Source organism: Chinchilla lanigera, unplaced genomic scaffold (assembly GCF_000276665.1).
Source record: "Chinchilla lanigera isolate Chin_1 unplaced genomic scaffold, ChiLan1.0 scaffold00012, whole genome shotgun sequence".
Classification (NCBI taxonomy): Eukaryota; Metazoa; Chordata; class Mammalia; order Rodentia; family Chinchillidae; genus Chinchilla; species Chinchilla lanigera.
In genome coordinates, this window is record NW_004955413.1 from 19,973,001 (window position 1) to 19,990,416 (window position 17,416).

The following is a 17,416-nucleotide window of genomic DNA, read 5'->3' on the forward strand; positions in this document are numbered from 1 at the left end:
AAAAAAGGAAAATCAGGTAAGAGGTAATGTTGTGGTTTTCAGTGTTAAATTTGCCAAGCAACTCAGACTGACTGGAAATGTCAGGCAGGATTACTATGTTGTAGTTTTAAAGCCAAATTCCCTCTTCAGGAGAGCTGCCTTTGGGCTAGGGATATAGCTCAGTGGCATAAGCATCTGCCTAGCAAGCACAAGGTCCTGGGTTCAATTCTTGGTACAAAAAAAGTAGGAAAGCTGTTTTGTTTTTCTTTTTTTTTTTTTTGGTACCAGGAATTGAACTCAGGACCCTGCACTTGCAAAGCAGGCTCTTGTGCCACTGAGCTACATCCCTGGCCCTTGTTCTTTAGGTCTATCAGTGATTGGATGAGCCCCACCAACGTTATGGAGGGTGATTGGCTTTTATCAAAATCTTCTGATTTTTTTTGCAGTGCTAGAGAATGAACTTCAGGCCTCATACATGATAGGCAAGCACTTTAACACTGCGCTCCATCTCCAGCTCTAGGTCTACTGATTTAAATACGCCCCACACATAAAGATTCCTTCACAGCAACATCTACGCTGGTGTTTGAGCTGGGCACTATCGCCCTAGTCAAGTTGACACATAAAATTATCTATTGTAGTTTCTGTATGTGGAACATAAAACTATCTAGCATGGTTTATACCTTAACTCTTCAGATTGCTGTTATGATCTGCACGCCCACCATTTAGAAAACTTATTCATGATCACAAGGTCAGCCAATGGCTCTTCACTATTCTCTTAATTAGGCCACTTGCATGTTAAGAAAGGTGTTTTGTTATATATCATCTTGAGAAAGTATGTATCACCTGTCATTACCATGAATTAATCTTTAACGAGAAATATGGACTAGATTATATAACTTTTTAAATGCAATGCAATCTCTTTTTAAGCAATTCAGCTTTAAAAATTGGTGCACTGCATTTGGGATACAGTCAATATGATCCTATAATAAACACTATATTACAACTAGTATTTTTCATCTTACTTTTCAAAGCCCCTATTGATTTGTTCACAATGACCTTTGGAGTAAGGGACGGGGGGTTTCGATCACTACCGTCCCTACTGTGCAGACACATCTAGAGCACAAGCCCAGATTATAGACAAAAAGTAGTGACTACAGTAGGGCTGTGGACTTTTTGGTCAAAAGAATGTAAATCCGCAACTTTTTTTTTTACAAAGAAAGTCAGGCTGCAATAGCACTTTTCACATAAAATAATTTATGAGATGAAGCATAGGTCCCTTGCCAGGTACATGGAATCAGATTTTTGATTTGAAAAGTAAGCCGAAGACAACACTGAATCAGCTTAGCAGAAAAATTACACAAGTAGGAAATCTTCCCCTTTTTCTTTTCGCTCCTGACTCAATGTAGAAGGGACACTTTGTACCCTGAAGGAGGCTGCTGTCTCCTCCAATGAATTATGTAAGCTTCAGCAAATACATGTCATCATCCTCCGAAATGTCAGCTCTGTCATCTTTGCTTGAGTTAAAGACAATTGACACTGTCAGAGAACTGACCAACAACTTTCACCTGGACCTTCTATATTCTGCATTAATTTTCTTTCTCATTCTTTTTTTGCCTGTAGCTTCTTGATGAGATCTTGACAAAGGACCATATTTTCACAGGTCAACAGGATCCAGCCGTTAATGTGCTCTTTAAAACACAGATTTAAGAAGTTTGGAAGTTTTGGGTCATCTGCCTGGAAGTACATTTTTCATGCCACTAGAGACCCAACTGACAAGACTTAAAATCTAAGTTGCATAACGTACAGTACACAGTCCACTGCTCTTGAAAAAAAAAAAATCACAAGATGAAATACACAGTGCTCAGATGTATCTGCATTTGTGTTTTGAGATATTTGCATCTGCTTTTGAGATAATACATACAGTAATAGTCCTATTTTGTCTAAAGGGATCCACCACTGCTGTTCTTTGAAGTTTTGATCAAATATCTTTCAGTTTACAAAATTTATTTTATTCTAAATCTACTTAACCACACGTTGGTATAAGATTTTATCAAGGAGATTCATCCATCATGATAGCAAATGGGAAGAGGCAATCTCACCTATTGTTCTGTGTAAAACTCAAAAGACAAAGCTAAATTTTACTATGATAAATTCATAACCAGGAGAAAGGATGATCTAGAAGTGTCCCTTGTATTTCTTAGTCAAATGTTTGCCGTAAGACATATTTATGGTTTCAAGTCTTTCTTGGTATGTTCAATCAATCCTTTTCACTCCCTCAATGTCGTTTTGGTTTAAAAGTACCACAGTACGCTTACATCCCCTGACCAAAATCCTTGGGACATCATAAAATCATAATTAAGCATTATTATTCCATGCACACAACAATGCCAATTTCACAAGAATACACAAACAGCATTCCTTTAAGTTGTTTTATTGATGACAGAAACTGCGTAATTATAGATTTGATGAGGAACCTGCAAACAATAAAGAATGTGTCTATTGCCAGCAAAATACAATTACTTCAGGTCCTTTAGACAAACAAACATAGTTCTTCACACCAGATGGCTCTCGGGCAACAAAGCCATTTGAGAATGTTTAATTGTGCTTCTACAAAACCTTCACAGAATGAGGTAGTTTCCTTTTTGTCCACTGTATTTTCTGCATTTCCATTATTACACTGTAGCAGGCTGAAATCCTTTCAGCATAACCTTTAAACAATTTTTCACAAAAGCCAACCCTCCTTTACAGACTGTTTATTTCCTTCTACCTGCATTTTCTTAAAGAGAATCTCAAGAATCACCACACAACTTGAGGAATATGGCAATCAGAGATGCTACAAATTCCAGTGAAACTGATTTTCTATTCCTGTCTACAAGATCTCATTTTAAAACATTCTCTCAAACTATTTATTTGTTCTCGGGCACCCTAACAAATAGGTAAAAGTTCTTTGAGAGTGAGGGCCAGGCTCCAGCTCTGTGTGTTGGCTAACTCGGTATACTGTGGGTTATTCATTGTTGTGATTACCAGGGAAACGTCTGCAGAATTTACAGATGCCAACAGGTTAGCTAGCTTATTTTAAAGATGTGATTCAAATGTGCTTCGAGCCATACTCTTAAAGAATTCCTGCCCTCCTGAAAAACTCCGGGGTAATGCAGAAATTGAGAAGAATATTTGCATTTCTTAACCCTGAGAATGATTTCAATGACCATGTGAACCCAATCTGAGAAGACCGCAGCCTGTTGCATATCTCAGGTAAAAGCTAAGTAATATTCAATCAATTTCCAAATCTGCAGACTTTCATCAGGGAAAAGGGTGCGCGTGTGTGTGTTGGGGGGGATAATATTTCTAAGCAAAAACTAGCCATAATCTATTCCTTGTCACTTATTTGGCTTCAAAATGATTCATAAGTATTAGAATACAATGGCTGAAGAAATGATACAGTAGATCTTATATACTGTGCAATTATAAAGTCTTGCCCAAACTGGTAGCAATCTAGAGTGGAATCTCCCTAACACAACTGTCAGATTATAACTCAAGACTGGGGCCCAGTTCTAAGATTTGATGGACTGGTCACTAGTGTCAGTTACTTACTTCCTAATGGCACTATTTACATTTGACACATATTAAAGACTGAAGATCCCAGTGCGTGGCAAAATATGGAAAAGCTATTTTAGACAACAGAGGTGAGTTTGGTTTTCTTCTCTCATCATTCCTTCCCTTTGCTACCTTCACTTGTTCTTCCTCTGACAACTTCTCTCACTCATTTTTTTCCCATAATTCAGTAACAGATAACAAGGAACCTCACCACTGTGATACTGGACAGGCAGAGAAAGCTGTTAGTGAAACTATAATTTATTCCAACACCACAGCTTACATTAATTCTTGCCATACCAATAATAGGGGATTACATTAAGCAACTTAGATTTTAAGTGTTGTTATTGGGTTTATCAAGGTATGGAAAATGTACTTCCAGGGAGAAAACTCAAAACTTTCGAATTTCTTGAATCTATGTTTTAAACAGCACTTTAGTTGCTAAGACTCAAAATGCATGTATTGGAAAATGTTTACATCTATCTGACCCCAGCAAATTATTCACTCACAGATGCCACCTTATCGATGTTTCATGATCAACCTTCCCAGATGAACTATGAGAAGTCTTTTATTATGTTCTGTATGCTAAGAATGAAAAATAAATTACCATATTCTATCTTTGCATTTTAAGGGGGCTTTGTGGAAATGATAAAAATTAATCTTTCCAATATTTAAATGGCCTTTTTTAGTAAAAACTTCAAATTGTGAAAAATCATGGTGAAATGAAAGGTATTTTCTGAGTAGCTGGGTCTATCACCTTCAAGCTAACAGTTTAAACAGCCTGATTCATAATCAACATTTTCTTAAAAAATGCACTCTAGGATAACTGTGTTTATTTCAATACTATCTGGGTTTGAATTTAAAAATAGGATTACTGTCTTTAGTTCAATATTATCTGGGTTTGAATTTAAAAAGATCAGCCAGCAAGTATGCTGAAATCTACAGTATTCTGCAAGATGTACCATAACATTACTCCAAAAGAATGCAGACAACATTCTAGGTGGACAGGAAGCCACAAACCAGGAGGTAATTCACACCACACGCAGTGGATTAACAACCTTAAATACTACCTTACTGAGTACTTTTGCACTAGAGATGCAAACAGGAACACTGTCCTTAAAAAAATGAGATGGAATTTTCACTGTGATTTCTTGATATGAGAGATGTGCTCTGACTTTTCTCTCTTACCTTCATTGAATCCTTCACAAATACTGCTTTTACATCTAAAATTAGTTCAAGTAATAGACTATAAACTTCATGAGGTAATGTTTACTTATTACTTATTTTCTAAAACTAACTCTCTACCCTATTGCTGGTTGTGTAAGATGCACTTTTCTGCGTGCTCGATCAATATTTGGCAAATGAATTATAATCACCCTGCTCTTTATGTAGAATGCACACTTACTACCCTTTGCGCCTCATTTGGGGAGGGTATCTGGAACATGGATAGCTAAATGAATTCTACTTGTAGCAAAACCAAAGAGACATTGCTATAAAATGTCCACTAAAATTACTTGTCAGCATTACTACTTTTTGTAACAACTTTTTGCATACACACAGAAGAGGAGGGCCACATTACGAGGGTTCTCCAATCACATTTAGAACCAGGACATGAAAGGGACCGCTGACCCCTCACACTAAGCCTTTCGCCTTGGTGCATCTGAAGAATATTTATTGCTCTAAATGTTTCAGAAAATACGATCCGCTGAAAGTGAACAAACATTATCAAAGACATTTTCCCCAATCTTAAGAGTGAATTACACACATAGTTTTGAAAAGAACCAGAACACCATGTCAGAGCATGAAGGGGGCAGGTAAAGAGACACAATCATTTTAGCAGTTGTTTTCATAACAGAATCCCCCCTGAAGTGGACTTGAAACTGCAGGTTTAATGAAGTCCTTACAATCATACAGACCGGGCTAGACTCACTAAAGGCCTTCACATGCCCAACAGTGCTCAGATTTAAGGCAAATAAGATCACACGTTTAGGTCCAATTTTAAGATAAGGAACTTTTAACCTATCATGAGCAACACAGACTGCGCATGTGTTTAGGGGAGTTGATGTCTCATGTGACCATATGGTTTCTCTCCTTATTTCTTAAAGTTATCTTTCTTTTGAGAAAAAAAGAACAGAGGCGTATTGAAGTGTAAAGATATGGTTCCCTAACAAGGTTTCTCAGTCATTTCTTTTTTTTCCTTGTCCTTTTTCCTTTTCCTTTTGAAAGCAAAGGCCTACCCAGCTATTACTAATTCACTGATTCGCACCAGCCGCACGGTACTGGAGAGCAGGCAACACATCCATCCCCGAACCGGGTCTTCTTGTGCTACACCCAAACAAAGGGCGGCCACAACAACAAATATCTCACAGAAAATCTTTTCAGGAAATAATCTGGTTTTATCTACATTTGAACACTTCATTTTAAAATCTTGGTTTGTACTCACGTGTTCGAGAAAAACTGACAAACTCTGTCTAAAACGTAAAACGAGGAAAAGTGGGAGGAAGAGAACATGCAAAGTAAGTTAATCATTATCATTTCAACTGCCACCAGTTCTGTTTACAGTCATTCACATGTGAATTGCTGAATCTCTTTGATCAACACAATTAAACATTAAATAATTGCAGCCAATTATGCAAATATCAGCAACAATATTAATTTGTTGATCTTTCTGAGCAGATTAGCTTCACATGTTCCTACTGCTAGACTATCTTATGCCTTAAATGATCAATTAGTGATGTGATAACTAAGTCTTGAAGAATGGAAAATTGCCTAGTGATAATGTGGCACTCTTGCCTAGTAATATAATGTGACGGTATGACTCCACTGCAATTAAACAAATAGTGCACAAGAAAAAAAGAAGTGCAGATGTTCCTTTTCAATTTTAACAAGTCAGTATCAAGGCCAATTTCCTGTCTTATTACTTAAAAAAGAATGGCAGATTGTGTTCCCCACATGAAGAGATGTCCAGTTTTTAAGATGTATTATCTTTAGCTTTTACTGAGTCTGGTGGAAAGGGTTCACCGTGCTCTCATGTTCTTATGTAAGAAATGATATAAACATGTTCTCCCACTTTCACAACGGGCACACTAAATTTAGAATGCACAGTATGAAATACCTGTACGAAAAACAAGCCATTTCCCTTCCTCATAGGAATCAGTCCAACTATGCCCTACTTCATAGTAAAAATTACCTGGGAGTCTTGTTGAGATTGCTATATTAAGAATGAGGTCAAAAGGTTTAGCAAAGTCAACAGTATGGCGTTAGAACACTCAATTTTTTAAGAGCAGCCCAGGCCTAAAAGAGAAGACTTGCCTACGAGTTCAGATCACCAATTAAAAAGATACTTTCACCATTCCTTTTCATCTTAGCCTTCTCTAATTTTCATTTTACCATTCCTGTCTCAAAAAAGACCCTACAGCGAAAAGGTCCGGAGAAGAATCAAAGCCCACTTGCTAAGTGCTGTTAAATGCCTGAAGGAAAATTTTCCAATGCATCAAACTTCTAGAATGTTTTCTCCCCTGCTCTGAAAAGAGAATGAAATATGATCAGCAAGATGAAAGGCATTAGGACTGAGGGAAACCAAAATACAGTGTCTGTGAGTTGACCTTCCAAGGGTAATGTTTTCTGTCAAGATTTCACTTTCCCCTAGATAAACTCAGAAAGGATACAACGTTTAACTCAGCTCTTAAGGGAGGAAAACAGCATCTGTAATTGCGCCCCCTTCCCCATAACCAGGCGTCAGTCAATCCTCATTCAACAGAGAAGAGCACCTACAAAAACAAAGCATAAGACAGCCCATCTCCCTGGTTTCAACCCCTCCCCTCAAACAGTCTATTTCACATTTAACACCTCACCTACGACCTGTGCCATCACCATTTGGCTGGGATAATATCACAATTCTCTCCAGGGCTATTGCTTTAATTCCAAGCGTCTTCACTCACTACAGCTCTCAGTACCTCTAATAACTTAGGAGTCCGTGGAAAATGAGGATAATGAGGTAAATATTACACACCGTCACAGTGAGTCACAATTCTAAGAAAGAGGTTTCATAATATACATAGAAGGTGCACTTCTACCGAAGCTAAGTGTTTGTTCATTCATTCAATGAGATATTTACTGAGTACACACTCTGTGCCAGGCGGTGGGCATACAAAGATCTGTAAGGCATGAGACCCTCAGTCTTACAGTAGCCTGATGAGCAGGCAGCTACAGTACTACACGGACAAGGCAACAGAGACCACACTCAGGTCTACAGGTGCACAGGTGCATTAGGGACCGGCAGAAACATGTGACAGCAAGAAATCAAGTTTTTCAAGATCTTGACTTCGGGAAGAAAATAAAACACTTTCTGAGTGTTCCTAAGAATAATGACACATCACACAGAATTTGTGTAAGTCAGCCTCCACACACACACAGCTATCATTTGGTTGAAGAGGCACACATTCCACTAAGGAATCAACATTTTGGATCTGAGTGAAGTACTAAGGGAGGCACTCAAATTACGGAGGAAAACGCTACCTTATATGGCTTACATTATCTTTCTGGGAAGAGGGGAAGGAAGCAACTGCACCCAAGTTTATAAAATAATATCTGATGATGACAATTCATGTTCTCTGGCACAAGAAAAAGAGAAATCATCCTTTAACACGCAAATAAGACAAACTACATCATAAACAACTACTGACAGGTTGCTTGAGGAATCTATCACAATCCAAGGGCAGCGGCCTTTTCGATAGCACATGGCTGATCTGCAGTTCTCATTCGGATACTAGGATTGTCCAGGCACTCTCTTCTTTACCGTACTATAACAAAAGCAAGAAAGTGTGTGTTAGTGTAACCAGCTCACACTGCAGCAACAGCTTCATACAGCCAAAGCTACACAAAAGGCTCACTTGTGTTTTGAACACTGGAAGCATATAAATTCATACGAAAAATAAGATTAGAGAGGAAGAGAGGAAAGGAAGATGGCAGGACGAGAGGAAGACACCTTACAGGATGACGACACACATGCTTAGGGAGACCTGTAAACACCCAAGTACCTGGAAAAAAATCACAGACTTTTGTTATAATTATTGCCAAGCTCAAATTCATAGCTGGCTTCAAGCATGGTGGTGCGTGCTTGTAATCCCAGCACTCGGGAGGCCAAGGTAGGAAGATCTTAGAGCTCAAAGCCAGTCTGGACTACACAGGGAGTTCAAGGCCACCCTGGACTATATAATATAATGTGACCTTGTCTCAAGAAAACCTAAAACCAGGCTAAACTAAGCAAAAACAGCAACAAAAAAGGAGCAAATTCACAGGTGGTGTTGGTCCTTCATGGAATTTAAGTACAGACCTTTTTATCACTAGAAGTGCAGCTCAGAGTGTATTCTCCACACGACTCGCATCAGCATCTCCTGATGGAAATGCCATGTCCCTTCGCAGGTTTATGGGATCAGAAACTCTTAGGATGGGTCCCAGAAGCCTCCATGTCTGCCAGCACTTCCAAAAAACCCTGACATATGCCAAAGAGCACTTTATCTTCGTGTCCCAAAATATTAAACTGCCAATTCTTCTAGGTCCTTTTCTCTCCCCTGTGATGCTGGGGATTGACACCAGGGTCACACTGAGCTTTACCCCCATCCCTTTTTCATGTTGAGGCAGGATCTCAGTAAGTCATTAAGTTGCCCAAGGTGTGATCCTTCTGCCTCAGCCTCCAAGAGTGCTGGGGTTATAGGTGTGCGTAACAGTGCCCAGCTCTCCTTGTGTATCTTTGCAGGAATTTTGGTCTCTAAGTCACAGGTGCTGCTGCTGTTGGCATCCCAGTTTTTTTTTATTCTTTCAAAGACTGTTTACTATCATAATCTCAATTTGGTTATTGCAGTAGCATGTAATTTGCTTTCTAAAGAAACTTGAACTTTAACCCCTGAACTGGAATGAATTTAACAAAATATTCTATGCTGACAACTTAAAGCTAGTTCCATAGTCAACAGATAGTCATTCCATAAACATCTGTGTTTAAATAAGCTCTCCCCCTTAGAGCAATCATGCACGCCGGCTCCACTGTGTGGGGAACTTCACAAACTTGTCACTTCATTTCATCCTCAGAGGAAGCCTCAACGGTAGGAATGACACGATCACCCGGCCCATCTGCCTTTGCTTCCTGGCTTGAGATGTGACCACTTGCTCTGACAAGTGCTCCCATCACTGGCACCTGCCTCTGAGGGGCCAAACCATTAAGGCCCATTGATCTTGGACTGTGAACCTCCAGAACTGTGAGCTACATAAACCTTTACTCTTTATGAAGTTAGCTGCCTCAGGTATTACATTTTAGTCACATGAAGCTGAATAATACAGCATTATTCAAGAGCTTTCTCCTGTGTCGTCTTAGAAGTCTTAACATATAAAAGCGATTTTTTTTGTTGTTGTTGTATTTTCTTGACATCCTGGCTGTTCATTCCTTTATTTTCTATGAAGAAACACGAATGCCGGAATACTCTGCCCTCAGTCTTGTGGAGAACCCCAGGAGATAAAAAAAAAACAATTCCAACATTTCAACAGCCTCAGAAGAGAGACAAATGTGACTCATTATACTATAACTTAAGGATCTAAGACAGTGATGGTGAACCTATGGCACCAGGGCCTTAGTGGACTGTTTGTATCATCGAAAGCTCTCAAAGTTTGCCATCACTGGTCCAAGATGACAACTCCAGCCCTCTGACAAGTGGAGAAGACAAAGCATTTAAACAGGACAGTGTGTCTGAACCACAGGAAAGCTGTATTGCTCCCAAGAGTTTTAAAAGGTTTATAGAAAATGTAAGTGCTGAAGGATGACCAAGACTTTATCAGGTGACCAAACTAGAAGGTACAGCCAGGGCAGGTGGCATCAGACAGTAGAGCACCCTGGGAGAACAGGGAAGACACTCAACAGCAGGAGCAAGGATGAGTAAGTCCATGACTAACTGGAAGAGCAAATGGAAACAGGAGAGAAAAATAACACAGACAACATGGCTAAGATTCTCCAAGTTTAACTTCAGCTAAATACAAAAACAGACATGTTTTTCTTTGTTACTTAAAAAAAGAAGAAAAAAAATATTCATTGGAAATGTTCCCCTCCTAGGAGTTATTTGTAGAGTAATCTAAGACCCGGGGAGCTATATGGATAATTAGCTAAATGGGATGAATACTTAACCTCAGAGAATCTTACTCAAATACAGAAGTACAAAAGTTAAAACGAAAGGCAAATCTGTGGTTAAGAAGAATTTTCCCCTGGGTTATATTGGCAAGAATCATGAAAAAAAAATTTTTTTTTTTTTTTTTAGTGATTGTTGTTCCTTTCTTCTTCAATTTACCAGAGCACTTTGTAGGAAACACTTACGTTTCCATGTAATGCCGAAAGAGATCAAATGTAAAGCATGATGCAACGCTACACTTTTTCCTCAGTAATTACTGAAATTATTTTTCTTGGACTCGGACAACCCTAGCAGCTTGGCTGACAGCACCAATTTGCCATCATGTAAGAGGATAATTTTGAGACTTTAGGTTCCATGCACCCAGCCACAAAATATGTGAAGAAGAAAGATGTGGTTTTAGATTATGAATGGATGATCCTTTGTTAATTAACAGTTTGGAGCAGTTGTGAGACTTCTGGTTTGTGGTTAATTCAGATGTGCTGCATTATCCCCAGGTCCTGAGATTAGATCCCTTTGCACCTTTATCCAGGGTGGGATTCTGGAGGTATCATTTAGACTTTAGTGTTCTACCACTGTACTTCACTTCTTGAGTAAAAGAAAATGATTAATATCTTAGCCACAGCAATAAAGAGGGAGGGAAAAGTTCGCTTTTTTCTCATATCTTCCTTCATATATATCTTTTATTTTTAAACTTTTTCACACAGGCTCACATTCATATAAAGCATTTATTTTATCCTCCCTTTATAACAACATGGTTTGGCTTCTTCAGGTTTTTTTTTTTTTTTTCCTTTTCTGTCGTTTTTTTTACTGTGCTGTCCTCAGCACCTGGAGCAACCTCAATGTTTGCACTCTATACATCCATTTGTTGAATGACTCATTCAAGAACATTTTCTTTAGTCACATTCTTCTGGGTTCCATTATTTTACTTTAAATAAAATGTGCTTTCGGACAACTTTGGTAACAGCTTCCCAACTTGCCCCAAAATTATGTTTAGGCTTCCTTTTTTTTGCTCTTTGTGAGACAGGATCTCGCTATGCAGTTCAGGCTGACCTTGAGCTCACTTTGTAGACCAGGCTGGTCTCGAACCCCCACAATGATCCTCCTGCCTCAGCCTCGCAAGTGCTGGGATTACAAGTGTGCCCCTACACAGGGCTCCAGGCTTCTCATTTATTCATGGTTTTGGGTCCTAATTATATTTGTCATCAGCTCAATGCTAATGAGTCACTGTTCTGCTTTTAATTCCTAGCAATTCCTTCCTTATTATGTCTGCCGAACACCTCCCCTTCAGTCTTCCAACTGCAAATTTAATAGAGCTTAATTTTTCTCTTATTTATTAATTACTTTTTTGTTTTCTGTTAACCCTTTACAACCAAATAAAGTTTAAATTTTCTTATCTCATACAATCTTGAAGTAGCCCAAACCCCGTTTTGTGTATTCATACTATAAAATGTACACATTTTTAAAAATTTAAAAAATAACTTTTTATTTTATTTTACTTTATTTTTTGGAGTCAGGGTCTTATGACGTAGCCCAGTTTGGCCTCCAATTTGCAGGCCTCTTGCCTCAGCCTTCTGAATGCTGGGATGACAGACATGCGCCACCGCATTTGGCATAAAATGTACAATTTGTTTAAGGAAAATTTCTGCAGCAATCTTTCTTCTGATTTATGATCATGCTTCTTCTTCTCCCTTAAAAAAATCTCTAAACTCTTATGTTGAATAAAGGCTTTTAGGGGCTGGGGATTTAGCTCAGCGGCACAGCACCTGCCTGGCAAGCGCGAGGTCGTGAGTTCAATTCCTGGTACTGGAATAAAGGCTTTCATTGCCTAGCCAATTACATATTTTTAAATTCTATTTATGTTTTTTATCTGAGCAAAACTACTAATCATCTTCATCAGATTTATTCAGGGAACCCAGAGAAAAATACAACTGTCTGAACGTTAAGATAGCAATCTTTATTTGTCATCCTTCAAATTACTTATGTTTCTGTAGACAAAGGTAGGAAACAACTTGAATGCCATTTTTCTTTTTCTCTGATATGAAGGTATTCCTTTTAGCTTACAGAAAATTCTTACAGAAAACCTGTATTGAAGAGAGATGAGGCAGCTCACCGACTCAAAACTCATAAGCACCTGGGCATGGGGTGCAGGCCTGTAATCCCAGCACCATGGCAGGGTGAGACAGGAGGTCTGAAGTTTGAGCCCATCCCATGCAACGTAGCAAGACGTCTCAAAATAAAATAGTTTTAAACAGAGAAAGGGACGTAGTTCTGTGTGAAAGTTCTGGGCTCCATCTCCAGTACCACAAAACAAACCAACACAGAACAACCCATAACTATTCCTTGCTTTTACCACTGCTACTAAAAATTTTCCATAAGGGGGCTGGGGATTTAGCTCAGTGGCACAGCGCCTACCTGGCAAGTGCGAGGTCATGAGTTCAAGTCCTGGTACCAGTAAAAAACAAAAACAAACAAACAAACAAACTAAAAAATTTCCATAAAAGTTGCTATGTAAGTCTTAAAAGAATACTGTTCTGTAACAATGCAAGAACCTCATTTACTTGCTAGAAACCTGTTGCATTCTCAAACTAAAAATTTTGCTTAGTGTTATGATTCACTACCATCTAATGTCTCCCACATAATCAAACTGAATTTGAGTCTCGCTATCCTTGGCTATGTTCAATAATGGGCAATAAGGACATCTAGGCTCAATAAAATCCCCCAGAAACTTCTAAAATACTTCCAGTCTTTTCTGTAGATGGCCTAGAATGATCTGGTATGTGACATGCCTGCCTAACTATCTGATAAGACATCGCCAAAGGTGGATGTGCAGAAAAGAATAGGTTAAACAAAATTAGTGCTAGAAGTAAAACCTGCACATCCTTTGACCCGTGGTAGAGATGTATCCTAAGGAAACAATCAAGCATGTCCTATTCATAATAGTGAAAAACAATCACCAACATCACAAATGCTCGTTAATATGATTTCTTTAAATATGTATGGTGCCATCAACATAATGGAATTCAACTCAACTTTTTAAGTGGTATTGAGAAAACTAGTTACTGAGATGAAAAAGTTAAGGGCTTATGTAATACATCAAACAAGCAGGCAACAAAATTACGAGTGATATGAATCCACCTTGCTGGGGAGAATAGCTAGCTGAAAGTATAAATTTTAGAAGACACTGAAAGCATAGACATTCAGGGGCTGGAGATATAGCTCAGTGGCATAAGCGCCTGCTTGGCAAGCACAAGGTCGTGAGTTCCATCCCTGGTACCGCAAAAAAAAACAAAACTAAACAAAACAAAGAAAGCATAGACATTCCAAATTAACAGTGGCTCACATCTCAGCATTAGAATCACAGGTTAATTATTTTCTCCCTAGGTTTCCCTTTACTTTTAAGGTTTTTAAAGCAAAAATGTGATTTTTTTAATGAGACTTCTAAATGTTATATAACAATTTACATTTATTTTTTAAACGTTAAGTATTCTGGAGTCCCTGACAAGATTTTCTTCTCCTTTTTCTTCTTTAAAATACGTACCTTCTCATTTCGGCTCACGCCCACTCAGTATCAGGATCATTTTTAAATTTAAGGTACTGATCTCACATCGTAATATTTGCTCTCTGCACTCCATGGAAATATGATATAGTTCTAAGTCCCCCGTGGGATAAGGTGGTATTTTATTTTTTATTCCTTGGTGTTGGGAGAAAACCAGGGCTTTCTGCACTCTAAAGCAGGCACTCTCCCATTGATCTACACCGCCAGGCCCTAGGTAGTAAGTATTTAACAAGAAAATCTTTACCTGGATATCACTCAATTTTTCCAAGATACGGTTCGCAAGCTTAGGCCCATTCTCCATTGTTGGAATGTGTACCATCTACAAAAAAGATATTGAGATAATTTGAGAATACTCACTGTGTACAGTAATGACAGACAAGACACGTGGCAATTGACTATATTAAAGCAATTCCCCCTAAATAAGGAATACACTATCACCTACTTACTATTCACACTACCTGCTCACACCGAAGATTCTTTTATATTCTGAACTGGAATAAATGCTAGCCAATGACAGGCTGTTCACTGCCTAGTAACTACATTTAGGACACAAGTGGTTTATATTCTGGTCTTCAGGCTGATCTGAGAAATCAAGTAGGAGGAAGGGGCCCCCAAAATAATGATAAAGCGAATAAAAACCCAGACTCTTTCAAAATTCTGAGAATCCATAAGGATGAGTGATTTTCCTTACCTCTAAGCCTCTAACCAGTTTTTCTTTCACCTTGGTACACTTTCAATACCACATACATCAATTTAAAACTAAAAACTAAAAAAAAAAAGAAAGAAAGAAAGAAGGAGGATGCAAACAGACTTTGTAAGAAATTAAAGCAGGGGGCTGGGGATTTAGCTCAGCGGCAAAAGCGCCTGCCTGGCAAGCGCAAGGTCGTGAGTTCGGTTCCCGGTACCGGAGAAAAACCAAAAAAAAAAAAAGAAATTAAAGCAAGTCATTTTGGGAAGATGAGTTTAAGCGAGTCTATGCCTTCACAACAAAGGTGCCCTCCCTAGATCGGGTGTGCAACAGACCTCCAGGGCCACAGCTTCCACAGCCCTGGACGGCTAAATTCACAGCCGAAAGAGACCCCTGCTCCTAGTCTGCATCTGTGTCATGCCCATTCCTGCCTCGCTGGCTTGCGGTCCTTTGATAATTTGATAGTAGAAGGTAGTCTGTGCTCTCCAACACTTATTATGCCTTTCAGTGTAACAGGATAATTAGATAATTAGATGTACATTTTGGCTCTGAACAGCTCCTAAAACAACCATTAAAATACTGTATGTTAAACTCTAATAAAAACTTATTTCCAGAGGTGAAATAATAATTGAACATTTAAAAATATCTGACCTAATGACAGCTTTAGTTAATAAAGTAGACAGATAACGTAACATAGATACTGTCACACTCAAATATTAGTATCGATGTAGAACAGAATAATTCCGTGAAACAACCAATTTGTAGATGAGATTATGTCAGGCGCCATCCCTTAAAACAAATTTCAAAACCTTTAGCAATGAGCCAGCCACCATTTAAGTCTGCAGAATAATCAATGTGATCAGCTGAAAGAAAATAATTGTAACGCAGGACTTAAAAATCAGTGGAATTTATGTTTCACGTGAATCATTTAAGCTAATTCATCTTGTAAGATTAATCCCCACAAGGCTTTACGTGCTAAAGGGTGGCACAATCCTCTCTTTTACTGATGAGAAAACTAAGGCTCAGGAAGGCTGAAGGGGCATTCGCTGATGTTAATTCTAAGTGCCAGAAATTTGTTGTTAAAGGGAAAGCCAAAACTTGCCAAGATGACTGAAATATAGTACATATAAAATCAGAGTAATTTACTGAGACGAAATGTGTCTTCCAACCAAAACCTTGAGTTCCTTTTGGAATACTTTAGTAAACGCACCAGTTTTGCCAAGTGAAAAATGTTTATAAAGCAGGCTATTTAATAATAATACACAATAATAATAATAAACTTTCCAAAACAATTTTCAAATGCACTTTCCAAAACAATTTTCCATTCCTAATCCTGTAGTTTGGAAATCAGAAAACTTAAATCTAATCTATTGGCACAGCTCCAGTCCCTAGATTGAGGTAAAGCAAACACGGCACAAGATAAAACTGGCTTCCTTCCACGTTCGCGCTCACTTGCAATCACCGTGAAGATGGAAGTCACACACCAATATAGGTTTGTCTGGACAAACTGTCCACACTGATGTAATGCCACGGTACAGAACTACTCTCTGCATCCAGGTCCAAGTAGAATTTCCTTCACACATATGAAAAATGAAAGTAGAGGCCAATGCTTGGAAATGGCAGGAAATAACCATTTGTCTCACCTGGTCCTTGTAGAGTACATCAGAAACTGGGCAGACAACGCAGGCCGTCCCAGAGCCGAACATCTCCTTCACTCTGTTCTCACTCAGGGCGCTAGTCAGATCGCCCATGGTGAGGTACCTCTCTGACACCTTAAATTCACCCTGTGAGGAATGTTAAAGAAAAAAGCAGTACTTATTATCTTCCTACTTTCTGGCTGAACCCAGATAATATCATAATCCTTTGGGGGAAAGTTGAAAAGGATAAACCATCTTCTTGGTAAATGCACTGAGGCATTAAGCATCCTACTTCAAAATCAAAGCATTTTTAAATTAAATTACAGAGTATAAAATACGTGATTATCACCTGAGAGACATGGTATGTTTTAATGTGTGCTCGCTTATTGAATTTTACTGCTGTCATGGATAAAGTCTCAGAACTTGATTCATTCCAAGTGCTCCTTAAGGCATGTTCCACATATTTTACCATAAAGGAGAAAACCATGTTACATTACATATTAATAGTAGTCACTGCTACCATTTATCACGTACCCATCACACACCAAGACCTTTAATTCTAAAGAGACGTACGATCACCTCCATTTTACTGATGAGGACACTAAGGCCCAGGGAGGTTGAAGGGGTCTGACCGGATTTGTTCCAAACACGGTCCTCTTTCCAATGTGCCTTTTATGAACTAAAACACAGACTGAGTTCAAATATCTGAAATATTCATTTTAAAAATTTAAAATATTACTATTTTTTATTTTTTATATTTTTAATATTTTTATTTTAAAATATTTTTTAATAT

General features: G+C 38.4%; 1 protein-coding gene across 2 annotated transcripts in view; it reads right to left on the minus strand.

Annotated features, from left to right (window-relative positions):
• Window positions 1-2,394: 2,394 nt before the first annotated feature.
• Window positions 2,395-17,416, minus strand: part of Bcat1 (branched chain amino-acid transaminase 1, cytosolic) — a gene marked incomplete at its 5' end in the record, with an annotated part of 112,262 nt that continues 97,240 nt past the window's right edge. For both annotated transcript variants that reach the window (XM_013511614.1, XM_005379094.2), the window contains 3 exon segments: window positions 2,395-8,372; window positions 14,543-14,617; window positions 16,630-16,770. In XM_013511614.1, the coding sequence (XP_013367068.1) occupies window positions 8,328-8,372; window positions 14,543-14,617; window positions 16,630-16,770 (261 nt within the window). In that variant the 3' untranslated portion in view covers window positions 2,395-8,327.